The sequence below is a fragment of the Cynocephalus volans genome, chromosome 12 (assembly GCF_027409185.1).
Source record: "Cynocephalus volans isolate mCynVol1 chromosome 12, mCynVol1.pri, whole genome shotgun sequence".
NCBI lineage: Eukaryota > Metazoa > Chordata > Mammalia > Dermoptera > Cynocephalidae > Cynocephalus > Cynocephalus volans.
Genome location: NC_084471.1, coordinates 82691283 through 82718541, shown reverse-complemented (window position 1 = coordinate 82718541; position 27259 = coordinate 82691283). Strand labels below are relative to the sequence as shown.

Below are 27259 nucleotides of genomic sequence, written 5' to 3'. Positions count from 1 at the left end.
TCTCAATGATGCTTCCCACTATGACCATAGACAATAATTAAACCACATCACAAACACTAAAGTATTGGGAACATTTTGTTAAAACCATCTTATCCACTAGGTTAATTACTGTGCACATCAGTTAAAATGTCTTTTACTCTTTATTTCTCTTTATTTATGTCTTTATTTCTCAGTAAAGAGAAATTTTTTTCTCCTTATGGCTGGTTATGTAATACTAAGAGCTTAAACTGAGTATCTGTGGAAGCCAAAAAACATTATTCTTACCAAAGACCTTTCAAACAAAGCCACAAGCAGCTCCTTTTATTTTCTAATAAGACTAAATTTATTCAATACCCTAGTAAAAGTTTTGATTATAAGTATCCAACAGTATAAAAAGTACAAAACAGATTTGTAATTTCTAATATATTAATACAAAGTGCATGACTACATACAGTACATCCTACAGGCAAAGAGAGGTGGAAGGGGAAAAAGAAGACTGTGGCCGAGGTCTAGTAATAAATAAATAAATACAGAAGTAGAGATGATCCATATTATAGTATATTCTACCACCAATACTGCAGCCAAAATGTACAAAAAAAAGAAAAACCATGTCAAAATAACTCAGGAGGATGAGAATGGCTGGACTCTTGTAATACACCTCAAAGGCTGTGGGAGAGCCGACCCAACTCACTGTATAGTCTATGCATGCGGTGGCTTGTAGCATGTAGGTTTTTTCCCAAAAGGAAGAAATATAAAATGTTAAGTTTAGATTAAGAACTATAAAACTGTAGGGTGCCCATAAAAAGGGGCTCACCCCTTACTGTTATATTATCCAATTTTCAAAATCCAGTTTTAAAAATAAGCACTGAGTCATGTTATTATGAGGCAGGCAAATGCTCCTCCCTCATTATGAAAAGTATGAACTGGTGATACGAGGATTTTTTTCCCTGAACTTTTAGAAAAGAGGCAATGAAAAGTACTTTGGTTCAGGTTCAAGTGAGAGGCTTTTAATGAGGATTTTAGAATTGAAGAGCTCCATGTTCAGGATAGCCCCATGTTCAGAAAGCCTGACTAAAAGAAGCCAAACCAAAACTAACCCACTTAGCACTAACACACACCTCTTTTCTTTTAATAAATTTTACTTTAAATATAGAGTGAAAAGAACAAAAACCCTAACAGGTTAAAACAAGTCAAATACCCACTCTACACAGATAAAACCTTCACAAAGGTCAACTGAAGTAATCCAGAGCTAAAACTGAATTGTGCAGATTTTCAGTGAAGTCACCAAATAGTCATGTAACACAAACAGAAGTCAATTATTTACACACTCGGCAAGCCCTCTAAGAAATATGCCCAAAGAAGCTTTAGCCTTTTGTGCCATCCTGAAGACTTGCACATTTTATTTTTCAGACAGTTTAACATTGTTAATAGAATATGTTCTCTGCCATGTGGTAATGCTTTGGTACTATTCATACAGGATCTTGCCTATCCTAAAGACTTGCCATTTCCCCAAGAGGAGCTTTGATTCTGCTTTACAAGTTTCACATAAATTATCATCTTTATCAAATATTAATACGAAAGGAGGTGGCACAGGATGCAACATATACAGTCAAGTTACCTCTCTGTATATTTAGAAATTACTTTCTCCTTCAAGGTATCTGCCAACAGAAAGCTCAGTCTGTTCTGCTTAATAATCAGTAGTACAGGTTTGAATCATCAGAACCTTGGCAAGACCCTAATATTTCAAAATTAACAACTACCTCTAGGGGCAAGTCTATGTACTGAGTTATGATAAATTTATTATCATGAGGGAAAACAAGTGTAGCCAGCCATCTTTAAAAATGCCCCAACCACTACTTCTCAATATAGAAAGACTAAAACTACATACAGTTTATCATACAACAAATCCCATCTCTGTCCCCTGAAACTCCCCTAGTTGCATTCATTAGAAGGGGATTTAAAAAAAGACTTAAAGAGCACTTTACAGCAGCATTCAGCTTTCCTATGAAATACTCAGCATCTTAAATATTATGTACACTTCCTTTTCTTTTAGTATGCTAGATACTGGCTTCAGAGTTTGTGGAACTGGGGGGGGGGGGGGAATAACCCATTCAAAACTATTCTAGAAATTGTCTTTTGGCAGAATAGCAGATATCCAAGTTAAAAATAGGAGGGTCAGTTTGTTGCTTTGTGGTCTTTTCAAAATTTAAATCATGTTTTGTTCCCCTTTTACATAAACCTCAGTCACCACTCCTGAGTGGAAATGGGCAGAGGCTCTGGCCCCTGCTCCTCCGGCTTCTCAGCAGCTGCTTTCTTATTGCTGCAGCAAGGCTTGAATAGATGTGTGTCGATGAGGACTTCCCCAAAACGGCCTTTATAGATAATCCCACAACATATTTTCTGTCTAAAATAAAAAATGGAGAACAAAATACATTAATAAATCAGAAAAGCAGACATACCAAAAAAAAAAAAAACAAAAAAAAAACTACTCTTCATAATAACTAGCCCAACATGACCAAAAAGTTCAGCTTACACAATCTTATCACATTCCAAGTGAAAGTGCTCCTAGAGTGACCCCAATTGGCTAGGGAATGGGTACCTTAAAGGCCACACTGTAATATTCTCAAATATTAAGGAAGAAGGTGGCATTTTTGAAAGGCAGTGGTCAGTTTCAGAGGATACTCCTAAACTTGTTAACTCTCTCCTCCAAAATTCACCAACTCAGGCTGGTACATCTAGTGGTTTTATTTCAATTAAGTACTGAACAGATAAAAAATATATACATGTATTAAGAAAAATACATAAAGGCATAAAAAAATGACACAACAAAAATACCCAGGGATCACGTACTCTAAGGGAAAAAAGATAATTTCCTATGAAGCCCCCTGTATGCCCCGCTCCAGTCCCACCCTAACCCATCTCATTCTCTCCTCCTTTAATTTTAGGTCTATCACTCCCCCTTTTCTTTATACTTCTCAATTTCACGTTTGCATCTCTAAACATATTACTTATACATTTTATATATACATATACACACACACTGAATCACAATGTAGTCTTCAAATTTTTGCAACATTATGTAATTCAGACTCATAAACATTGTTATAGACCTTTATTTAATTTTAACCATGAATAATATACCATGTGAATATACCAGTTTTATTTATCCAATCTCCTTTTGATGGATGACTTTCGCTATTACAAACATTGCTGTACACATCAGTGCATGTTCTAAAGGTTTTTTTCTAGGTTATATTGCTGTAATATAGAAATGGAAACATTCTCAACTTACTCAAAAATGCCAATTATTTGTCAATGTGATTATAACTATTTACACCCATAACCAGTGTTCTCATTGCTCCATACTCTCTCCAATATTTGGGAATAGATTTTAGTTTTTACCAATATAGTGTGTATAAATGGCATTTCATTAAAATTTTAATTTGTATTTTCCTGATTATCGAAGTATGAACATGTTTTCATTTAATGGGCCATTTCTTTTGTGTGATACCTTTTCAAGTCTTCTGCCTATTTTTCTGTTGTTTATATATTCCAGATACTAATCCTTTGTCAGATATATGTGTTGGGTATCATTTCATTTTACACTGTCATTAATGAATTTAAGTTCATAATTATAATGTAATCAAACCTGGTATCTTTTCTTTTATGCTTAGTGCTTTGTCATAAGAAATCCTTTCCCACCCAAAAGTCATATTCTATTTTCTGCTTTAATGCATCTGTAATGCTTGTGTACGGTGTGAGGTACGGATCCAAGCACAATTTTTCCAGACATAATCATGTTGTTTATAATATCCTAGCAACATTTATTGAACACATCATGTATAACATAACACATTTCAATATGTATGTTGGCTTGTTTCCAGGCTTTGTATTACATTTCATTGGTTTATTTATTCCTAGTCCAGAAACACATTATATCAACTACTATGGCATTACAGTATGTCTTGATTTCTCTCACGGCAAGTATATCCACATTTTTCTTATTCTTCTGAAGATGCTTGACTATTTTAGGCCCTTTGCTCTTCTACATAATTATAAATCTGGCTTGTTAAGTTCCACAAACATGTTGGGATTCTGACTGCAATTACCCTGAATCTACCAAGTAATCAACTTCATAATATTCAGTTTTATTATACCATGAACAGGGTATACCACTCAATTTATTTAGGGATTTTTTAATGTTATTCAATAATGTTGTATGATTTTTACATAATTTCTCCATAAAAGGTTTTGATATTAATTACTAGGCTCTTTTATATTTTCTAATGCTATGACATAAATAGTAAATAGTTAATTTATCCACTTCTAAAGTTATTTAATATATTTATTCTCAACAACGCAAAAGACACTGGACACATCACCTCAACTTATATGTTATAGTTGTCATGTAATTCTCATTTCTTTCTACTACTACTACAGTCATTTTAAACAGTCAATGTTTGTTTAAATATACCTAAATATTCACCATTTTATTTATCCTTCCTTCTCAGAATTTCAATCGGAATCTCTTTCCTTCTGCCTGTAGAATTTTCTTTATTGAGGGTCAGTTTGGTGGCAAACTCTGTTTTGGTTGTTTTTTTTTTTTTTTCAGTCAAAGTGTCTTATGCCCTATTCATAAAAGATATTTCTGCTATATACATAATTCAAGGTTGAGAGTCATTATCTCTTGGTCCACTTAAGACATTTAATCTAGGGCCGAGCCCGTGGCGCACTTGGGAGAGTGTGGTGCTGGGAGCGCAGCGACGCTCCCGCAGCGGGTTCGGATCCTATATAGGAATGGCCGGTGCACTCACTGGCTGAGTACTGGTCACGAAAAAGACAAAAAAAAAAAAAGATATTTAATCTATTGTTTTCTGGCCTCCTTTGCTCATGCTAAGAATTCAGCGTTGTGTATTTGTTGTTCTTTTGACAATAATGTCTTTGATTTTCTCACTGCTTAAAGGTCTATTTCGTTTTTTATATTCTGTAGTTTTACCTGGATGTATCTATGGGTGAAATTTTTTATTATCTTGCTTCTAATGTGTTAGTCTTCCTGAATCTGTAACCTAGAAAATCCTTAACCAATTTCTCTTTAAAAATATTTTCCCTTTCCTAGTTAGTCTGTCATCACTTTTTGTGCTAAGGGCACACATTTACTTAGTACTTGGCCTCTGAGTATTCTTGATTAACTTTCCCACCTATCAATAACATTTTTAAAGACTTTTAAAAATATATTTCTAGCACTTGTACTTTTTCAGAGAGAGAGAGTTGGTCAGAATACCCTGTCCGCTCCATTACAGGAAATTTAGATACCTTGAAGTAATTTTTACTTTAAATCAATTTTAATAGGAAGAGCATACAAAATCCCAATTCTCTGCTCAATTCCAGCTTAATCCACCTCCAATCACGTGTGCTACCAGTTGTTTGCCAAATACCATTTAATTGCTAAGGAAGTGGGAAACTGCTGCCTGTAATTAAAATGGTTTGCTGGTATTAGAGAGATATTTTCTGTTGCTTTTACCTTTTCCAGTATGTGAGGTCTAAAAAGGAAAAAACTGGTGTTCTGTTAGAGCCAGAAGCCATTTCTGTATCTGAGCCATCATCTGACTGGTTACTGTAGCAAGGAGACTGAGCTGGGGAGGCACTTGAGGTGGTACTGTGAGCATCAGAATCTGAAATAAAGATAAGAGAAAACATTTTAAATTTCATTATATGTAATTTCAATTAAACCTCAGCATAAGACACTGTAAATGAGTTGGTAAAAAGAACAAAAGGTAAAAAAAGAATTTATTTTCTATTCACTCCTGATATTTGAAGATATTTGTAGTAAAGTGTGTTTTGTTTTGTTTTGTTTTTAATGAGAAATTCTACTTCCAGGAAGATGGAGAGACATACTTTTCCCTATTCCTCCTCCTTATACAACTAAAAACCCTGGACATTATATATAAGATGAACATAAGACTCTGAAAGGTGATGACCATCTAGGGAGTCTGAGACTTAAGGAGGGAAATGGTGGTGAGTTCAGCAACCCAGAAATGCCAGCAGGAACAGACAACAACAAAAAGTTCCAATTACAACCTGTTCTCTCTAGCCAAAGAACTGGGAAAAGGGCAGCCTAGCAAGACAGGAAACTTTTATTAGACAATAACCACTCTGCTCCAGCCAAACACCACAGAAAAACTATAGCCACCCACCAAACACACAGAAAAAACTGCAGCCACCAGCTGGCAAAGACCAAATGGGTAGCCTAAATTTCCATCTTAACTCTTGTGACTCTTACACACTACCCCAACACCTCCCAACAGGGTGATGTTAGAGGAAGCCTAGTGGAGAGTCAGGACTTTCACCATGGCCTACCAGAAACAAGGCCACCCTCACCATGTGGGAGCCTGAACTCTCTTCCCCTACACCTCGGATATAACAAGGAGGCCTCCTCCAACCCCCACACCTAGTGGTAACAAGGACCCCCCCCACCTCAGATGTCTGTGGAATTTGAGTATGGAACCTGACTTCTAAACACCACCTGGCAGTAACAAGATGGTGGTGCCCCTCCTCCTTCCACTGCTGGAGGGGTTGTCAAAAAAAGCCAGTTAAAACAGAAGGTTTAAGTAAGATGCAGAGTCGCACAACATAATCAGGAAAGGTCCAGGTTTCAATCAAATGTCACATCATTCTGAGAACCAGGAAGATCTCAAACTTATGAAAAGGCAAGTACACACCAACACCACAATGACAGACATGGTAGAATTATGTGGCAAAGATTTTAAAGCAGTCATGACAAAAATGCTTCAGTGAGCAATTGTGAACATATCTGAAACAAATGAAAACAAAGCCTCAGCAAAGAAACAGAAAGTCTCAGTTTAAAAAAAAAAAAAGAAACTATAAAGAAAAAACATGGAAACTTTTGAACTGAAAAAATACAATAAAAAGCTCAGTGGAGGAGATCAAGAGTAGAATGAAGGGGACAGAGAAAACAAACAGTGAACTGGAAGAAAAGAGCAACAGAAATTGCCCAGTATGAACAACACAGAGAAAACAAACTAACAGAGCCTGAGAGACCTGTGGGTCTGTAACAAAAAAAAAAAAAAAATCTACATTCATGTCATTGTAGTCCTGTAGGAATAGAACAGAGGCTGGAGGTGAAGAAGTACTCAAGTAAAATGGCTGAAAACTTGAAAACTTGTCAAATTTGGCAAAAGACATAATCTAACAGATTCATGAAGCTGAACAAAGGCCAAACAGGATAAAACCAAAGAAACCCATGTCAAGACATATCATAATTAAACCTCTGTAAACTAAAGAACGATGAAAAAAAAATCTCGAAAGCAACCCCCTCCCCACAAAACAAACCCATACCTATAAAGGGAAAATAGATCCTGACTTAATAAGGAATAAAGGCAATTCATTAGATTCAGAGCTAAAATTGACTTAATATTTTGGCCACAGAAGACTTCATATAAATTTAGAAGCCAGAAAATAAATTTTTTGGTTAATAGTCACTGTGCTATAAAGGCTTTGAGACTGCTATGTCACAGCAATATCATAAATAGGAGTGGAGCATACCACAAATCTTACCTTTAGCTAAAGACCCCCCCCCCTCAAAACAGGTAGAAAAAGCAATCCTCCAATTCAGAGAACCAATCAAATATTTATTAAGTACTTATTAGGCATCAAATCCTGTGTTACATGCTGCACAAGAAGAAACAGACTAAGGAAACTTTTTTGAATAGAGCTCACGAGTATTCTACATTAACAAATGTTTACATAAGATTAGGTATCGGAAACGAAAAACGCACCATTCGTGTTTTCGATAATGGTAATCTACTTTCAATATATGAATAGTCATCAACTTCACAAAAAACCAACCAAAATCCTTAAGAGTAGCAGGCTTTAAAAGAATAGGGGAATTTTTAAAAGACTTCTGAAATAGTTAACATCAGCAGTCAGCTTGAGGAAAACACTCTCCTAGGAAGTCCTTAATATCTTTGAACCATTTGAAATTTCAGTTATTTGACCATTTTTTACCAATAAAACATGGCAATTTCCTATTGTTTTATCTAATACCTGGGATACTAGGATATATACAACTAACTACATACAAATACAGTAAGGAAGAACTCTTTTCTATAATGTAGATCTGGAAATTCTTCAAAGAACTGCAATTTTAAGTCTTAAAAATTGAGTAGGATTTGGATTAGATAGCATGAGGTAGGGTAGGGACAATGAGCAAAGCCATGAAAGAAGAACACTCTGTGTGCTGTGGGGAACTGACTCAGCCCAAATATGCTTTCCCTAAAACAGGACCTCCACAGACTTTCTAGGGATTTTCAACTTTATTCTGTGGCAACCAGAAATCACTGTAGATTTTGGGAAGAAGGATAAAATTAATAGCTAACATATAGGAATTTTGGGTTTTTGCTGCAGCTACCTCTGAAGATAGGAATTTGTTTAGTTTTACAAAATCATTTTTTACTTGATTATCCCCATTTCTTGGATTAGGAAATTGTGGTTGAATATCAAGTGACTCCAGTGTCACACACCTATCTGTAAGCAATAAGAACTGCAATTCAAATCCAGATTTATCCCCACTTCTCTCATATATTCTCATATATTACTATAAATATATGAAAATATTTTTCACCAAAGATTAAATATATCATCAGAATAACTATGCATGGATTGGTTAAACACCTATTTACTCAAGTACACAAAGTCAGTAGTAAATCTGGAAAGACAAAATCCCAGGGGGCATTGGTTATACTATCCCAGAGAGCAGAGTGGTATTATAGAAAAGAGCACAGGGCCTTGAAGTCAGACAAACCTGTGGTGAAATTCACCTCTCTACCACTTACTAAGTGACTCAGGTCAAGGTTAAATCATCCCTCTGTGTTTCCTGTCCTACGCTCTAAAATGGAAACAACTGAGATAATTATGTATGTAAAGTACTTGGTGCACCTACCAAAATGCTCAAAAGATGAGTTCTCCTTCACTCCCAGTCAGCAAGCTTAAGTGTCTTTTTCCATCATTCAAAAACAAGCATGGCAACCATTTCTATTGATTAATAAATCTGAAATCTAAATTCCAAAATATAAATGTGCCACCACAGCACTCCCTCCAACAACTTCCAATAAGAGGATGTGAACCTATTAATTTGACATTCCTGTCCAATTCCATCACCCCACACAAGACACTGCCCCTTAAACCTGAAAGTCCCAGGGCTGACTTTACTTCAATATGAGTTGTGATTTCTAAAGGTACTTTCCAGAAAACCTGGGCTTTGGTCTCAGACTGTCCACTAATTATTTATATACCTTCCTGCACATCTCGAGGACTCAATTTCCTTATGCATAAAAATCAATTAAGCAGGCTAGAAATGCACCTTTAGAAAATTAAGATGTCAATAAAGACATCAGAGTATTCTCAGTACAATTTGAAGAAGTGGCTACCTAGTGGGAGTATGACACCAAAATCAGAGTTCAAAGATTTCGGAGAAATAAGATAACATCTCGACCAACTCAACATGGTCTTCCAATGATCACTTTTTACAAAAGCGATAAAGAAAAAATGATCCACACATACCACATATCACCCTCAGCCACAAATAAAAACTAACAATTACTCTTAAGTATTAATGCTCCAATATCAAACTTACTGTGACGTTTAAATTCTTTCTGAAGTTTATTGATCTGGTTGCTTTTTATCCTGTTTCCAGATAGAGTTTTTACTTTCTTTGGTTTCAACGTAGTCTTTAGACTGGGTCCTGCTCTTGCATCTACCACCTGGAAGAAAATACTGAATATTTAATTTAATATCACTTAAAAAATGACACCAATATATCCCCCCTTCAGTTCAAACCCATGCCGATTTGAGAACCACAGTTTTATACTCAGAGTATTGAGGGTCTGTGGTACACTTTTAATCATCACATGATATGAAATAATAAATACTATTTACCTAGTGGGTAATATTCTTTGAAGTGGGTAATAGCAGGGTCTATTAACTAGGTTAAGAAGAATCAAGCCTAACGACAACTAACATTTCTACAGTGTGATGTTTTGCAGTTTGCAAAAAGCTTTCACATACTTTTATACTTTTGATTTACCTTCACCACAAAGCAGTAAGAGGGTTATTTTTGTTACTCCAATTTTAGATGGAAGGAAAACAAAGCAAAGAGAAATTATGTATTTTGCCCTATTTCACTAAGCTAGTAAATGGGTGAGGGTGGGTGCGAAGGGGGACAAGACTGAAACCAAGGTCTTCAGACCTATTCCTTATGCACTTTTCACTATACATCTTAATCCCTGAGGTTAGTTACATTATGGCAACAGCATGTGCTCCCACAGTCTAGCCCAGCCATTGATGTAGCCTGAGATAATTATGTATGTAAAGTACTTGGTGCACCTACCAAAATGCTCAAAAGATGAATTCTCCTTCACTCCCAGTCAGCAAGCTTAAGTGTCTTTTTCCGTCATTCGAAAAAAACCATGACAACCATTTCTATTGATTTCTAAACGTGCCACCATAGCACTCCGTCCAACAACTTCCAGTGAACTAATTACATCCAATGAACTAATCCTATGTACTAGGCCGGAAGGGTGCTATTTCTTATGCACTCACTCACATTTACTATTTGCACATTTCTACCCTACGTAAAAAGGAAGGTTGCCGTCACCTTCAAAATCACAACCTATCATAATAATGTAACATTGTCACCAAAGGACAATGATAGGATAGTGTAGGAAAAAAAATAAAAGACCTGCCGACTTAATTATTTAAGGACCCATGGTACACTTTTAATCATCACATGACATGAAACAATGTTTTTTTAAATTTTTTATTTTTAAAAATGTATGTAAATTTCATAAATCTTCTGAAAAATTAGCATACAGAAGAATTAAATAAGACTTAATGTTCTGGTCATCAAAAATATTTTATGAAGAATTCCAGTGACATGGGAAAGTGAAAAGGCCAACAGAATACAAGTTAACATGCTAGTTTGATCTCAACTAGATTTAAACATAGAGAATAGCAATAGCTTCTTTCTAATTGAGTGATTACTATAGTGTTACACTTTACATATGAGAGTACTTCAAAGAGTTCATGGAAAAATGAATCCATGAACTTTTTGAAGTACCCCCATATACCACCTCATTCAGTTCTCACCATGGCTCTATGAGTCAGCTATTATCTTTGTTCTTCATAAACAAATGTAACCTGCCCAAAGTCCACAACTAGTAAGTGGTAAAGGCAAGATTCAAATACAGATCTTATTCTAAAACCTGTATACTTAATAGTACCAACCTGAGTTCAAAGGAACATCCTAAGAGATGAAAAAAGGATCCATGTCTAATTAAATTACGTGAATGTACGCTGCATCTAAAAAAAGGGAGATACTGGATACAGCCTTAGGGAAATACCACAACAGGCTATTCTGTTCCAAACATGCTAAAATGTTAAGTGATTATATCTGAGCAGCAGCTAGTGTTTTTCTTTATTATTCTTTTTAGACTTTTCCACCCTAGGGATATATTACTTCCTGCATTAAGGGGAAATTAATGTTTAAATATAATAGAGGTATAATTGAAAGAAAAAAGATGAACTAACATGATTCCAGTTTTTTTTTGATCCTGCTGGCAACTTCTTCCATCTTTTCACAAGCAGGACACAGGCATTGCAGATGTCTCCGGAACGAGTCTCATGCAACCTGATAAGAAAACAATCAAATCTTTATCCAGTTTCCTTTACCTTAAAGAATGCAAGTACATTTCTTTTGGGAAAAAACTATATCCATTTACAGTTTATAGATGCAATTTCTAATCATCCTAGAGGATCCAGTTCCATTGTTTCTATAGTATATTTCAAAGGTATAATTAAGTTTTAGGTCCAATGAACTAATCCGATGTACTGCAATTTGGTCATTTTAAAATAAATAATGTTTTTAAAATTAAATAACAGTAAAAGTTAAAACCTAGTAGAGATCCTGGTCACCATGGTTCTAAATAATGCCGTCTAATTAATCTTTTTTGAAATGTACAGATATTTCATAAGCAACAAAATGCCACCTTCTAAGTAAAATAATGTGCCATGATATTCTAGTTTCACAACAAACAAACCAGAGAGGCACTGTAATTTTGAAAAAGTGATTATATGTGCATAGGTAGAAAAAAATTTATAGGACTAGTTGCCAAGTTGCTTAATTATATCTCTGAGGAACTTTCAGTTACTACATTTTTCCTGTCCTATAAATACATACCAAAAAATACTAATATATATTATAAATAAAATTGTAAATGAAGGCATTAAAAGAAAAACGTAATTGAAAAAAGCATGATGAGCCTAGACTCTTTTTGACAACCTTCTAAATAACTCAAGAGTCCACGACCAACATATGTTTTGATAAGAAAAAGTAGTGAAATTAATTTCTAACAGGGGAAATGGTTCAACATTAAACATCTTATTTTATTGAAGTATTTGTTAGAAGGTAATTCTATTTTATTAAGCAGAGGTTCATTATAAAAAGACAAATAGAAGAATACAGTTATAAAATGAAAGCTAATATACCCTGACAGGTTTCAGGGCAGAACATTAAGTCTTGTTAGTATCATCTTCCTCAGCAAGTTACATTAAAATATATTTCTATTGCTTAGAAAAACAATACAAAACCAGAAAAATATTGGAGGACCACTATTAAAAAACAGAATAAGGGTAATTTTTTTTAATCCCTTAACAGATCCTGAAGTTAACAACAAAAGGGTTTTTCTAGTTACAACTACAAGGGCCTTTCCAATTAATTTGGTGGCTCTTCATAATCTGGAAAAAGCAGGCTGTCTATAGTATTTGATTAATTTTAAGAGTATAAATTTTTAAATAGCCTAGATTAGAATATAAGTGATTTTAATTATTAGCACATTGCTCCAATCACCTTGCTTGGAAATATTTCTCTGTGCTGTGGGTTTTTCTTTTTCTTTTCTTTTTTTTTTCACTCTAAGAATGGTACAAATGACAGATGATCTTACCCAAAACAGCTCTGAAAGTCCTTTTCATAGCGTTTACTGTCAGTGAATCGAGAACTGGAGGACTTAGCTCTGCAAATACAGCAGCCCTCTATACTTCGGTACATCTTTGGCTTGTGAAAACCAAACATCTTTTCTTCTGGGCAATAGTCTGTAAAGCCAAGGGAATTGACACAGCTTTGTTGAAGTCCATAATAAAAAACCATTAAGAGTTTTCTCTGCTCTACCTCACCCCCAAGCAACTTGGTGTTATATGACAGGTGGGTTCTGGGGAAGACCTCCTGGATCCACTTCCATTCTTGACACTTTCATGGCAAGTGCATAAAACACACAAAATAGCTCGGTTATTTAAGGAGGCCTCTACAGCCTCCTCCTACTCTCCTAGCAAACCATTCACTCTGAAAATGGGGAAGAGGGACATTTTTTAAAAATCAAGTTTTTAAGGAAAATATACCACAAACTCTTCTCACAGTTCTGTAAAATAATGAAATCATATATAAGCAAGGGAGCACCCTGAAATTTAAGTTAAGATACGCCTTTTTATTTTGCATCTTTGCATTAATGTGATTCCCCTCTGGGGAAGTTCTGAGCATTTACCATCACCACTCTATGAGAAGCACACGAGTAGCTCAATATGCATCAACCCACATTATTTTGCCTTGTGGGAAATCAGAGGGGATTTCTTCTGTGATAACTGGGAAGTTCTAAACAGTCAGTCTGGGCCCTGAATTGAAACTGCTCAAAGGAGGATGTAAAATTCACAAAAATCCAAGTTTAAAATTTAAGAGTGATAATTTAATAAATCATTAAGACAAATTAAGAATGAGCTCATGTTGCCTGACCATTGCTCTGTCCCTCAGTTGTTGCAGAGGTTTCCGGATCTCTTCTATGAGGTTTTCTGCCTGAGAGCAGTAATGGAAGGATGCAAATATCCAAGAAACATAAAGCAAAATAAACTGTAATTCCCCTGATCAAAAAAAAAATCTCAACATCATGGAAGGAAGAAACAGCTATAGGGCTAGATGCAAAAATGTACCTGGCAGTAAATCTGTACCTTAGGAGAAGTAATTTGGAATATCCTAACCAAGGGCCAACTTCAGAACATATGGACTGAGAGGGGATGAAAGGGCAATAAATATGGAAACTAAACCCCGATGGACAAGTCTAGAGGGTGACAGTGAGGGGGAGTGTGTGTATGTTCAAGGATCCAATTACAAATTATCACAAAAGCATCATATAAAGCATCAATAAGAGAAAACTATTAATACCAATTAGATTTATGCCCTTAGTTTTAGGAGTTATAATCACAGAACACCATCCTTTTAAAGTTGTTTTAGAAATAAACAAATACATAAATAAAACCAAAACTTCAGAGTTTGTCTCTGCATTATCTCTTGCCTGATCCCATTCCATTCCAATTCTGTTTAGTATACCAGAATAAGTATTAATGAAAGTGACTTAAGGAAGTAACCAAACACCAAGGCTTTTTGTTTCTGTGTGAATTTTTTTGTTTGAAGGGTTCTGAAATATGAACATTTAAAAGATTTTTATCAGCAAATAATTTGCTAAACACTGAAGCTTTCCTTGTAAACAGGAGCTATTGTTAATAAAGCGTTACTCTTCAATTTTTGTTGGTGAGGGAGGCAGGATGGAGCAGGGCAAAAGGCCACTGATGCATTTCAATAATTAAGTCTAAACTTATCTGTAAGAATTATTAAGAAAACAAAATATCCTTAGTTGATAACCATTTTAGTTAAATGCTTAGGAATTTGATGTTTCTGAGAGAAAAAATAAGAAAGGTACCCTATATGTGGTAAGAAAAGGTATAGTGAGACTTGTTAAAATGAGGCAGATACTTTTTTCAATCTAACAACAAACCCATATGATAACTGAAAATGGCCTCCTGAAGAAAATGGTCACGTGTTGCTTTGGAAAAAAATATCAAATGACAAAGGATTATAGAAACAAGAAAGCAGAGTAGAAATTATTGCTTTAATTTGTATATTCCTGTTTTAAGGCAAAGTGTAATACAGCTCTTGTCGTAGCACCATCCTGTGGTCTTCTCCAAATTCCCTTACCACCCTGCTACCATCACGAAGGCCAAAGTCCACAGTTTCTCTCCCAGTTGTCAGCCTCATCAATAGCTCTAGGAAACTTCAGCCTCTGTTCTCAGCAAGGACAAAGGAAGTATAGCAAAAAAGGCTAGTTTGTTCCGTTGATACACAGACCAAATCCTATTAAAACAGATGTATTCCTACCTTTACCCTCACAATCCCCTTCCCTCCCCCCAAATAAACATGTCATCAAAATTATAGATCATTCAGATCATCTCTAAGATATGAACTACCTTCACTGAGACTGAATTTGATCAAGAAGTCATGGTTCGTGCCAGTTATCACACTATTAAGAAATGCTATGGCTTTCTTTTAATCAGCAGCTACCATGAATCAAGTGTTCATCTTCAATGATTTGTTGTTGGTGGGGGACCTCCATGAACTTAGCCACCAACCCCTGGCAAGATACTGCATTCTTCATTTGAGAAATATTCTTCTTAGACATCAGGGAAAATATAGCCTGATGACTTATGATTCACAATCCTTCTTTGTGCAGCTCTGTGATCTTACCTTTCTTTGTCCTGACAAAACTCTTCTGCCTTAACATTTGAGAGGGTTCTAAATCCTCTAGACAGTGCTCAGTGCTCTAGACAGTACAGTGATGTGGCGAGGTGCAAGATGCAACAAACAAGTAACGCATGAACCTTTTAATGGATGACTACTTAATAAACCTATTAAATCTTTTCTGAGCTTATTCCCACACTTGAGAGGCACCTGGGAATCTACAGCCAATACACAGGGGTTTCATTTTGGGCTTTGTTTACAGCAACCCAGTTAAGCGGCAGTTGGTGTTTAACCATTTTGAGGTTTGGGAAGCCCTGGATTAACAAACTATTTTCACAAAATCTACAGACCCACTAATGTTTAAAAACAAAAACAAAATCCTACCTAATCTCTGAAGGGAAAAAAAAGCCAAGGACACAAAACGGCCTCTGAAGCCAAGTTACTTTACGTATTTGGGAGGGTGGTAGATGGGTGTGCTACAACTTGACTTTAAACTGAAGACTTCTGTTCTTTCAAGCAGCCTGTTGCTTCTTTAGAAGACTTTCCCAGTCCCACATTTGTGAAATATTAAATGATTCCTCCAGAATAATCTATTTTATTTGTTCAAATGACACCGTCAACTATTAAAACTATTTGTGACTTTTGCATCTATTCTCATAAGTGTCACATCATTCAGCACTATGTTTTAATAGAAGGAAGCTAATAGCTCTACTTCCTGTTTGAGGAATAGTTACAGCTGAGAACAGACCCCATACACTCTCACCCTTAAGCATGTGTTTGGGGAAAACAGAAGAAATTAAGCTTTGAGATAAAACCAAAAATCAGAAAGGACTTAAAATACTGACTAAAAACTGTCATTTGTCCTCTAAAATTAAACACTGGTGATGGTTGAAAATTCTGTGAATACACTAAAAGACACTGAATTATATACATTACAAAAGTGAATTTTATAATAGTGAATTATATCTTGGTAAGGCTGTCTTTGAAATATATAAAAATAACTGGGTTAGGAATTCTCCTGTATTTATCATCTTTGTAACCTCAACATCTAGGATAGCACCAGTCTCACAGTAGGTGTTCAATAAAAGTGTTAATTAAACTTTTTTAAAAAGCTGTCATTTGTACAGCACTTTACATTTTATAAAGCACTTTCACTGACATTATTTCTTTGGCTACTGTCAGCCAAATACCCACAAACTTTTTTTTTTTTTTTTTTTGTCGTTTTTTTCGTGACCGGCACTCAGCCAGTGAGTGCACTGGTCATTCCTATATAGGATCCGAACCCGCGGTGGGAGCATCGCCGCGCTCCCAGCGCAGCACGCTACCGAGTGCGCCACGGGCTCGGCCCTACCCACAAACTTTTAATGCCGTAAGAGTTTTAAAAAATCAACCATGCTAGAATCATAGTTCTACACAATTTAATTGAATCTCCCAAGTTAAAAAGTTTAAAGCTAACAGGTAATCAGAAAAAGCAATAAGAGAAGTAACTGTGATTATATGAAGAAAATACACACAGACAAAAAAATGAAGTTTTAAAATGCAACAATCAAGTCTAAACATCTGTTTGAGTTGATTTGTTAAGGTTTCTTCCACGTGAAGCTATGAGTTTCATATAAATCTAATGATCAACTTAATGAAGGCATGGGGAATATAACCTTGGTGTTGATAAGTTAAGAAATGGATGAGGTAACCACTGTATATCACAGATACAAAAGAGCCAATTTTAATCTAATGAGATTGTGAAGCCAAAGATCAGGACTGATGTCTAGTTTTACATCTAATTCAACACATAAAATAACTTTACTGAGTGTATTATAATACAGATAGGATAGAAAAAGAATCTCTACAGCAGTAGTCAACATTGAAGGGGTGCTATTTAAGAAAAGATTTCCAAAAAATAACTTTAAGCTTAAAGATGACTTCTTAATAAATCTTAACAATATCAAATACTTATTGATTTTAAGCTCCAACCAGGACAGTATGAAGAACAGTGAAATGCAAATTTTAGAGCTTTTTATACCCTATTTAAGATGGAATTGGGAGATAGTGAAAAGGTGAAAAACTTAATTCTGCAGATCATTTTCTTGTCTTTTAAATATAATAAGAGTGTTAATTTAACATTTAGGAAAAAGTGGAGAGGGTTTTTATTATGATAAATTTAACGTTTATTAGGCTCTCCTTAGTTGGTATGTATGCTTTGAAAGACATGAAGTTACTCCAATATAATAACTTCCCCAATTCAACTTTCTAGATTACTTCTTCTGGCTTTTTTATATTCAAAAATACCTTTCAAAACTAAAAAATGCCACTGGATGGACAAGATGGAAGAAAACAGAGAGGTAGTCAAGGTTGATAAATCAATAGTTAACTTCATAAACTGTCCATGCTGGGCTAGCCGGTTAGCTCAGTTGGTTACAGCACGGTGTCATAATACCCAAGTCAAGGGTTCAGATCTCCATACAGGCCAGCCACCAAAAATAAATTAAATAAGTAAGTAAATTGTCCATGCCATCTTGGGAACTGGAATACTGATATGCACAAATTAGGAGAGCAATCTCCAAATCAAAGTGTTCTTAGTTTTCGATAACCAAAACCCTATCACTTCTAATCATCACTTTTACTTTCTAAAAATCAACAGACTTAGACCTTTAAAAAAGAAACAAGATATCAGAAGTAACCTAAATGTCCCTGGATTTTCAAACTGGTTAAATTATGGTGTCTTCTCACTATAGAATACTGGTTTCAGCCTTTAAAAAGAATGCAGTAGATCTACTAAATGTGCAGAGAGGGAACTATGTATGTCCAAGATATCTTTTTCTATGAAACAAGCAGTTAAATAATAGTTACACAGTATAATCCCATGGAGTATTTTTTAAATGAGACCTTAAATACACAAACTGGTTTTTTAAATAGATTTTTAAACAATAATAATAAGTGGTTCCTTCTGAAGAGAGCAAGCATGAAGCTTACTTTCACTTTAGCCCCTTCTATACTGTTTTTTCTTTTTAACCAAGAACATCACTCCCCAATAACACTGGTCATCATTACACATCTTCACTTAACTAAAGAGGAATCTGAAAAAGCCCAGAGAACTTAAATAAACTTCCTCAAAGATGTACAAATGAAAAGATATCCATTACAAAATACACCCCACAGGAGAGACTACAGGATAGACTAGTTAAAATCAGAACAGACACAGAGCAGAATGGGAAGGAAACTGCAGAGAAGAGACAAGCAAAAGATTTGTAAAGTGGGAAGGAAACCATGGTGAACAAAGACAAAAGGAACTAAGCAACCAAAGACAACATTGAAGTGAAGGAGATGCATTTCTTTAGAGCCAAACTTTAAATGACAGGATGATAGGAAAGGAAGGGAAATAAACATAAAAAAACACTCGGAACACAAGCTGTGGAGTTCCTTGAGTTGCTGTAATTGGTTATGCCATCACTGACACCATTTCCAATCAGACATATGCTATCCTTAAACATATATAAGTACAGGATCCAGTAAATACTAACAGTGTAACTGGAGCAACACTCCACACAAAAGGACTAAGTGTTTTGTATTCTCCCACTGCTAGGCCACTTGGCTGTAGTATTCCCCAACAATGAGACATGTTTCATCAGTGCTTAAGAAAAGCCATGGAACAATAAAACATTATTATTTCCTCTCACCTGCTTCTAGATACCAGCCCACATTCCAGCAAAGGTTCTGAATTTACTTATCACTTTTAAGGGTCAAATTTAAATTTGCCTGCTGAGCATGTTGTATTAGATTTATATCTAAGTATTTCAGTGTTCTGAGTGATTATAAATGGTATTCTATTTAACAATAAAATAAAAAATAAATTTGCCTGGAAGAAAACTGAGAAAGGAGTAGGGGACCCCACTTGTTTGCCAACAGCCTCTCTAAATATACATCCTGTCTCGGAGACATTATATATAGTAAAGCATTTATAGCTTTGGCTGTCTATGGAATCCACTCTTGGCAGAAGAGCCTAGAACTCATCCTATAGGAAAGGGGTCAAAACCAGAAACAAAAAAGTCTTCAACTGAAGCAGCATAGATTAAAAATAAAATCACAAATCTAGATCTCTGAGTTTTAGATAGTATTAAAAAAATACTAGGTCCCTCAATTTTGGTAGTGTTAAAAAAAAACCAAACCAAAACAACAACAACAAAAAACTAGGTCTCCCAATTCTAGATTAAGAGTAACTCCAGTGAATGAGAAAGCTAAAAGGGCTGGAGAGTATTCATTTGCTTTTAAGGGGTGATTATCACTTAGAAAATATAACTATAGTGAGTTTGGTGAAAAAGGCATTGGTAGGGCTGGCCAGTTAGCTCAGTTACAGTGTGGTGCTGATAATACCAAGGTCCATCCAGGGTTAGATCCTTGCACAGGCCAGCTGCCAAACTTGAAAAAAAAAAAAAAGGCACTGTAACGACTGAACTTGGAGTTTATTTCTGCTTTTGTCTTTACAACTGAATAGGAAGTCACATTCTAATTTTAACTTTATTTGCTCTTCTGTAATATTAGAGTACAATCTCACTTCTACTTTCCAGGGATGCTGTGAAGCAAGTACATAAAAATACCAGCGTATGTATACTGTTTATTTCCTTGAATTTATAAGACTTGCACATTACAGGAGAATAAACTCTATCTGTCCCAGGATTTATCTGACAAATTAAACTGAGGGTAGAATCCCGCTTTTTGAAGATTTTCTTTTAAGCCCAGGCCTGTGAGAAAAGAGGAACTTAGCCTTTTCAGGCAGACTTTAAGGTCATGAAACAGGCCCATATTCCTTTTTGTGAAGCTGTTCTCCTATTTTCAAGCTTGACAAAATGTTAAGGAAGAGGGTACCCAGTAACACACACACCTGATCTGACCCAAACCTCAGGAAAGTTCCTTAACCTCTCTGACCCTCTTTCCTCTATAAAATGGTGATAAATCCCAACTCTTCTGATTAATACCTGTAAAGCACCAACACAAGGACTGGCGGGCATATGGTAGGTACTCAGCTCTAACAGTTCATTTTATGCGCAAGTCTTTCCTCTTTCTCTTTTTTCATTCTCACACAGGTACCATTTTGCTTTCTGGTTTTTGGCAGTCCACTCTCAGGAAGTTACCTACACCCTTATTGGTAATGACCCAATATTCATGTCCTGGTCCAACATCTCCACTTTGCTCTAGATCAATTTGACCAATCCATTCTAACCTTTAAATGCCCTAAATTGATTATATAACCTTCCCCTCCAAATCTGTTCTTCCTGTGTTTACCTGTCTACTTGGTTATCATCCACACAGTAACACACACACACACAAAAAAAAAAATCTGGAAGCCAACTGAGCTCTTCTTTCTTACCCTCTGTATGGCCCCCACCAAGTTTACTATCAGGTTCTTAGAGATTCTGCTTCTTCCTTCACTTCTCTGGATGTTCCTTCTATCCCTGCTGCCTGTTTGTCCCACATCATGGTGGAGTCCCTTAACGCCTGTCAGAACATCTTAACTGACTTCCTTGCATCCTTCAAAACAGGTAGTACCTTCCTAAAGTTCAAATACTAATCATCCTTTTTGAGATACAAACACTGGCTTCAGGATACTATCTAAACTCCTTGGCAAGGAATTCAAAGCTTTTTAGGATCTGGGTCTTGCCTGCCAGCTGCTCCCAACTTGGGATTCTGATATTCCAGGAGTGTCAACCAACTTTAATAACTATGTACTCCTCTACTCAGGCTGTTATTTCCGTCTGAGATGTCTTATCCTCCATCCCCTCAACCTGGGAAATTGTTTTTAATAATTACTTCCTTTTACAAAACCTTTCCAATACCTTTTTTTCCCTCTCCCTATCTCCACCTCCCCCTCCTTGTCATACCTTTATTAAAACACATAGCATACAATACTTCACTTAGTTGTTCACCATCTTATCTCCTCTACTCAATGGTAAACCCTACCCTTGCAGAGCAGGAACTAAGATTTCTATTACAACCAGGTGCTGACTGTACATGGGACATAGAAACGGACAGAATTTGCTAACCACCCAAAGAGTGGGATAGCCAAGATGAATATGAACAGTATTTGAAGAGCATGGAATGAGAAATGGTATCCACAATAAAGATGTGAACAGACGTTTTGAAAGGAGTCATTTTTTAAAAAATATTTGGTCTATAGACTTTTGTAGAAAAAAACTGTGAGGTTTAAAGATTTCCAGGAACTGGTTGGATAGCTTACTTGGTTAGAACACAGTCAGATAACACTAAGGTCAAGGGTATGGATCCCCGTACCAGTCAGCTGTGCTGCCCCCCTCCCCCAAAAGAGAGTTCCAGGAAATGTAAGTCCAATGAATTACTTTAATCAGAGAAGATAAATGGTAAACAATTAAATGCTTTCACAACAACTGGTATAAAAATATTTCTTACTTATTTCAAGCAGGAGTGGGAGGGGGTAGAAGATTAGTTTGGGGAGAAATGAGTCTCACAAAATGAGAGCTACTTCAACTCAGCATACATTAACTTTAACCAAATTAAAATAACATTAAACCAAATTCAACTTATAATAAGTGGAAACAACTAAGTGCAAAGCTAGAAATGAATTATTTTAGTTCAATTCCTATTTTCAAACTTGGATATGAAGTCTGTGACTTCAGTATTTCTGAGGTAAAAAGAAAACCTCCTTACTTTGAAAACAAGCTCCCTCCTTTTGGACTAGATGCAGTTCCAGATTATTTCCATAATATAGAAAATCTTAGTTGCAGACTCAATTAAAAGAAAAACTGGAGAACCAAAAAACAACAAAATGTTTAACTTATAAATAACAGAATCAAGACTAAGTGCAGGAAATACAGGACACTCTCATGGATAAGAAAAGTCAGGAAGAAAGAAAACGTCATTTTCTAGGTCTCCAGTATGTGAAATAGTTGAGTAAGAATTGGAAAGGCAACCAGCAGCTGAGGGCAGTGCCATCCCAGAACCAGCTTCTGAAGGTGGGGAAGGGGGCCAAAGACACTCATTCTTTCCAATCAACATTTTCTGAATGTTTCCCGAGGGCAAGGTAATTGACTCAGGCCTCAGTTTTATCTTCTGTAAAATGTCTACTTCCCAATGTTGTGAGGACAACAGCCAATATTTATCAACCACGTTACTTGCTTAATTATTTACAACCCTATGAAATAGGTATTATTGCCATTTTACAGATGAGAAAACTGGACCACAAAGTGATTTACCTAAGATGATCATGGCTTTGGAATCTAGGCATTTTTAACCCCAGAAACCTCTGAACTAACCTAGTACTTCAACAAATCTGTTTCTTTTCTCCTTAGCCAATTATATTCCTACCATCTCTTAAGGAAAAAAGAAAATGACATATTTGTAAAGCAACCTACTATGTGCCTGGCATGAATTTGTCCACATAACAGCCTTATGAAGTTGGTTTAGGTTTCAAAATTAGATTAAGCTTTCCCCAGCAAAAAACTTATTTTACATGTAAAATCATTCTCAAGTTGCTTTTCTGACATAAATTTTATGCTTGAGTTTGAGCCCCATGAGTCAGGTTTTCCAAGGACCTGATAACAACTCTGGGGAAAAAACTGACCATCCAGGTTCCAAATACAATGAATTAAGAATACTATGCAACAGCAGCCTCAAGGCCTACTGTTCACCAAGGTTCTAGAATATACTTCACACTGAACTTTTCATCTCCAAACTCCCACGAAAGTAATAAATACAAAGAGACAACAGTTTGCATGTCTTTCCCACCCTCAATTCATTCACCTTGATAAACCAAATCTGTTGTACATATCATCCAATTATTAAAAACAAAAACCATTAAACGCTACCTGTTGTATTTGAAATTTCCTGGAATAATTAAATTCTAGCCATAACTTGGCTATAAAATACTAATTAAAAAAACAAGTCAAAGAATCTCAGTGTATTTACAAAGAACCTCATATGCATTTTAAATACTTATGTAAAAAGAAATAATTGCCCAAAGGAACGCTAAAATTATAAAATACAAATTTTTTCATTTTCTTGACATGCTTATTCTTTCTATTCACTTCAGAAATTTACTAATAATGATTGCCTTTCGGTATTTGTACATTTGGTTAACCAAAACTTGGGAGAAATGTTTATTTAATAACAATGAAAAGAAAAAACCGGATTTCAATTTGTATGGATTATTTTAGGGGGAGGCAGACAGGGAATCTAAGGACATTATTATATTCTAGTAAAGTCCATTTTCATATTCTAACCATTAAACACAATTCAATGCAGGAGAAATCAGGAAAAAAAGCAACAGAAATGGTGCTGCTTATTGGATGTCTAGACTGCAGGCAAACCCCAAATACCAAAGAAGCATCCATGTGTCAAACCAGCATAATTTGAGCTATGCCTGGGGCGACATACAAAAAAAAGTTAGCTTGAAAAGAAAATCTAGGAGGGGTATCCAGAAGGTCAATCCCAGTTCACAGGAACTGTTAAGAAGCTATCAGGGTTAGCTAGCCATTACCCTGCGTCATCTTCATGAGCAGCTTCCTCCTGAGCCACCTTGGGCCCAACTCCCTAAATGCTTCCTTCTTCAAGGTCATTCTGAGAAAAGGCAGTGAATATCACCAAACACTGAGTCACGCATACCTTTCAGCCAAAAAAGATCCCCCTTCCCCAAATTATTATGTAAACATTTTAAATGCCATCAGGCTTTTCTCCAGATTTCCATCAGAAACAAAACTCTCAGACTTTTGATTGGGCGACTAACGTATTCGGTTTAGCCACATAAATTAATAAAACGCTTTTCAAGTCTAGCAAACCGCAGTTCGAAAACAAGTGCTTTCACTGTCCTTCTAATGATAAGGTCAAATTTACTTACTTATTTTTTTTTTTATGTTATTAAAAGAAAAAGAGGGAAAAAAAGTTTTCTTAACCTCCCTTAGCACAATGTGAAGACAGGGAGAAAGGACTGCTGGGGTAAAACTGTCTCGGACAGGATCCATGTTTGACTCAACAGTAATTCCTAATCTTCAAAGTGCCTGTAGTAATGAAAGGTTAAAGGGAGAAAATAAAAACAAAGAAACTGACTGGGGTCATAGTTACCAGAACAAACTCTGCACCGCCCTACCACCCCAAGAAACCAACCCCCCCAACCAAAACAAACCTTGTCCTTCCCGATTCCCCCTCCTATACGTAAACACACAAAGAAACCAGCGGTGCGCACAACTCGCCCACAGTCCTCACTTCCCTTAGCAGGACAACGGGGAGCCCCAAAACTTCCCCACGATGGCTTTTCGGGTGGCGTCGGGGCTGGGTCCCCTGGACGTGCGGGCCACAGGTCGGCTGGGGAGGTGGTAGCCGCACTCGCCCGTTTCCCCGAAAGCAGCAAAACGCCTCCCCGGTCCTCCCGGGGCCCGCGGACCCCCTCCCCCCTGTGCACCTCCCCCTCGGGCACGCGGCGACCGCTGAGAGAGACGCCCAGGCAGCAAATAGAAATGCTCCCTGGCGAAATCTGTTGGTAAATAAGACATCTCGGACCGGGAAGAAAGTTCCAGTGGAGGATTGCTCGCCAGGGCGAGGGCAGCGAGAGGTGAATCGCGTCCCTCGCCGCCTCCTCCCTCACCTGCGCCGGAACAACGGGCCCCCGCGCCCGCCCTCCCGCCGCCCGGCCCGGCGCCTCCCGCAGGCCGCGCCTCCCTCACGCAGCGCTGCCGAGGCTTGTTCCTCCTCATGGCTTTGCCCTGACGTAATTCAAACATGGCAACAGTTCGACTTCAAAGGCGAATCCACAGACCTCCCAGACACAGGCTTCGGGCCACGGGTAACGGGCCGAACAGTCCGGGCCACGCTCCCCGGCCCCTCGGCCGTCGCGGGCGCCGGGGCTTGCAGGGCCAGAGGCTGGCCGCTGTCTCCCTCGGCCGCCCGGGCGCCCGGAGCGGGGAAGCACGCCGCCTCCCTGCGCACCAGCATGGCACCTCACAAAAGTAGCGCCGCCAAAGTTTCCCCACCAGAGGCCGAGGGACAAAGCCCCTCCCGAAACTCGCCCGAACTTCGGGGGCCCCCGACCCGCACGGCCCTCCGCCCGGGCGGCCGTCCCGAGCGCCGCGGGGCCCTCACGGGCACATGCAGCTCTTTGTTTTCTGTCCAGCCAGGCGCTGCCTACGTGCAGCATCAGGGATGTCGGAGAGCTTCCGTGGGGCGAGACACTTGACCAACACCCCGGGGAGGGGCCCGGACCCCGCTCCCCGAGAGTCCGGAGCCCGGTCCTCCGCTCAGCAGCGGGCCCATTTAATCAAAGTTTTGCCATGTCCTTGATGAGAAACGCCCGATTTACCCGCCTCACACAGGCGGAGAGTTGGCGACTTTCACTCTGCTTTTTAAACTGGCAAGACGCCATCATCGGCAAACCACATTGTCCTGCCGGCCGGACCTACCCGACGGCGGCCGCATCCCACTGCTAACAAGGAGCTGGACATTCAGACCAAGCCCAGGGTCGCAGCCCCAAGCACGTGGTCTGTCAGGTCAAGCACAAAAAGCAGAGCCCTGCGGAGTTCGCTCACTCCTCCGCGCAGGCAACTGCCTCCATCCCAGTCAACTTGGCTTCCCTGGCCATCTTAAGCCGCAGACGGCCGCCCTAGAAATAGGGAGCCCTGGCCCCGGCGCCCACGCCTACGCTACAGGTGAATCAATAAAGGGGTGGCAAAACTTCGGGTTCCAAAGCAGCCTCGGACGCCAGCCGCCCCGGGGCGCGGTCGGAGGACAGCGGGCGCGTGGAAGCCGGGCTGTTTTCAAGCGACCGCGTGTTGCTCTCATTGTCGCATCCGCATCCCTCCGGAGTTGAGCAAACAACGCCACGCCGCGTGCGCTCCGGCGGAGCCCAGCACTGACCCCCAAAGGCCGACTTAAACCCTCTCACGCCGCCAGCTCGGAGGGGGATGGCAACTTAGTTTTAGAGCAAACGGCGTTTATTGTCCCCCCCCCCATCAAAACACGCGCAGGGGGCTGTAACCAAGTAAAGCACGAGGTTTAACAACGGCGCCGACCCTGCCCCGGGCTCGCGCCCACGCGGACGCACCGACCCCGGCCGCCCCGCGACTGCCAGCAAGTCGTTTTTCCCTCGGGCCTCGCAGCCACCGCGCTCCTTTTCGCCAGAGAACACTGCGGCTGAGAAAAGTCATTGTCACCTTCAGCGTGGATCCCTCAACTCCGCGACTCCTCAATGATTTCCAGGCTCCATTCACTTCCCCCACCCCCTGACTTTCGGTTTGCCTCAAATACCCTCCTCTAATTAATAAACACTAAACGTGTATACAAAAGAATCTGGGGTCTGAAGATCACGAAAGCAGCTCTCACAGCAATGCCATCTCCAAGACAAAACTTCCTGTGTGGGGTGTGTATGTGTGTGTGTGTGTGTGTGTGTGTGTGTGTGTGTAAGGACGAAGGGAGGTGGGTGAGGTGAAAAGAAAAAAAAAACACTGAAATCAAAGCCTCCTGAGACAGTTTTGCACCAGAGTAGTGGTTAGAGTCACTCACCTCCCCAAAGCAGCCGTTCCACGCGCAGTAACGTTCCTGAGCTGCGGAGTGCACGCCAGGCAGCGCCCCCCCTCCAAGCGCTCCCTCCTCCCCAACTGCCTTGTGTAGAAAGATTGTCTCCTGCAGTTCTGCAGT

At 38.2% G+C, this 27259-nt stretch overlaps 1 protein-coding gene across 1 annotated transcript; it reads right to left on the bottom strand.

The window, feature by feature from the left end:
* Positions 1 to 339: 339 nt before the first annotated feature.
* Positions 340 to 27259, bottom strand: SINHCAF (SIN3-HDAC complex associated factor). Its single transcript, XM_063075634.1, has 6 exons — positions 27125 to 27259; positions 12996 to 13143; positions 11584 to 11683; positions 9632 to 9758; positions 5501 to 5651; positions 340 to 2383 (listed from the first exon to the last, which is right to left on the bottom strand). The coding sequence occupies exons 2-6, from the start codon at positions 13121 to 13123 to the stop codon at positions 2224 to 2226; spliced, it is 666 nt and encodes a 221-aa protein (XP_062931704.1). The 5' UTR covers positions 13124 to 13143; positions 27125 to 27259; the 3' UTR covers positions 340 to 2223.

Excerpts from the sequence above, each read along its gene's own strand:
- SINHCAF (XM_063075634.1), bottom strand. The coding sequence starts at position 13,123 with ATGTTTGGTTTTCACAAGCCAAAGATGTACCGAAGTATAGAGGGCTGC. Across the intron at positions 11,684-12,995 it reads GACTTTCAGAGCTGTTTTGG|GTTGCATGAGACTCGTTCCG; the intron begins GTAAGATCATCT and ends TTTTCTTATCAG. Across the intron at positions 5,652-9,631 it reads GAAAGAATTTAAACGTCACA|ATTCTGATGCTCACAGTACC; the intron begins GTAAGTTTGATA and ends TCTTTATTTCAG.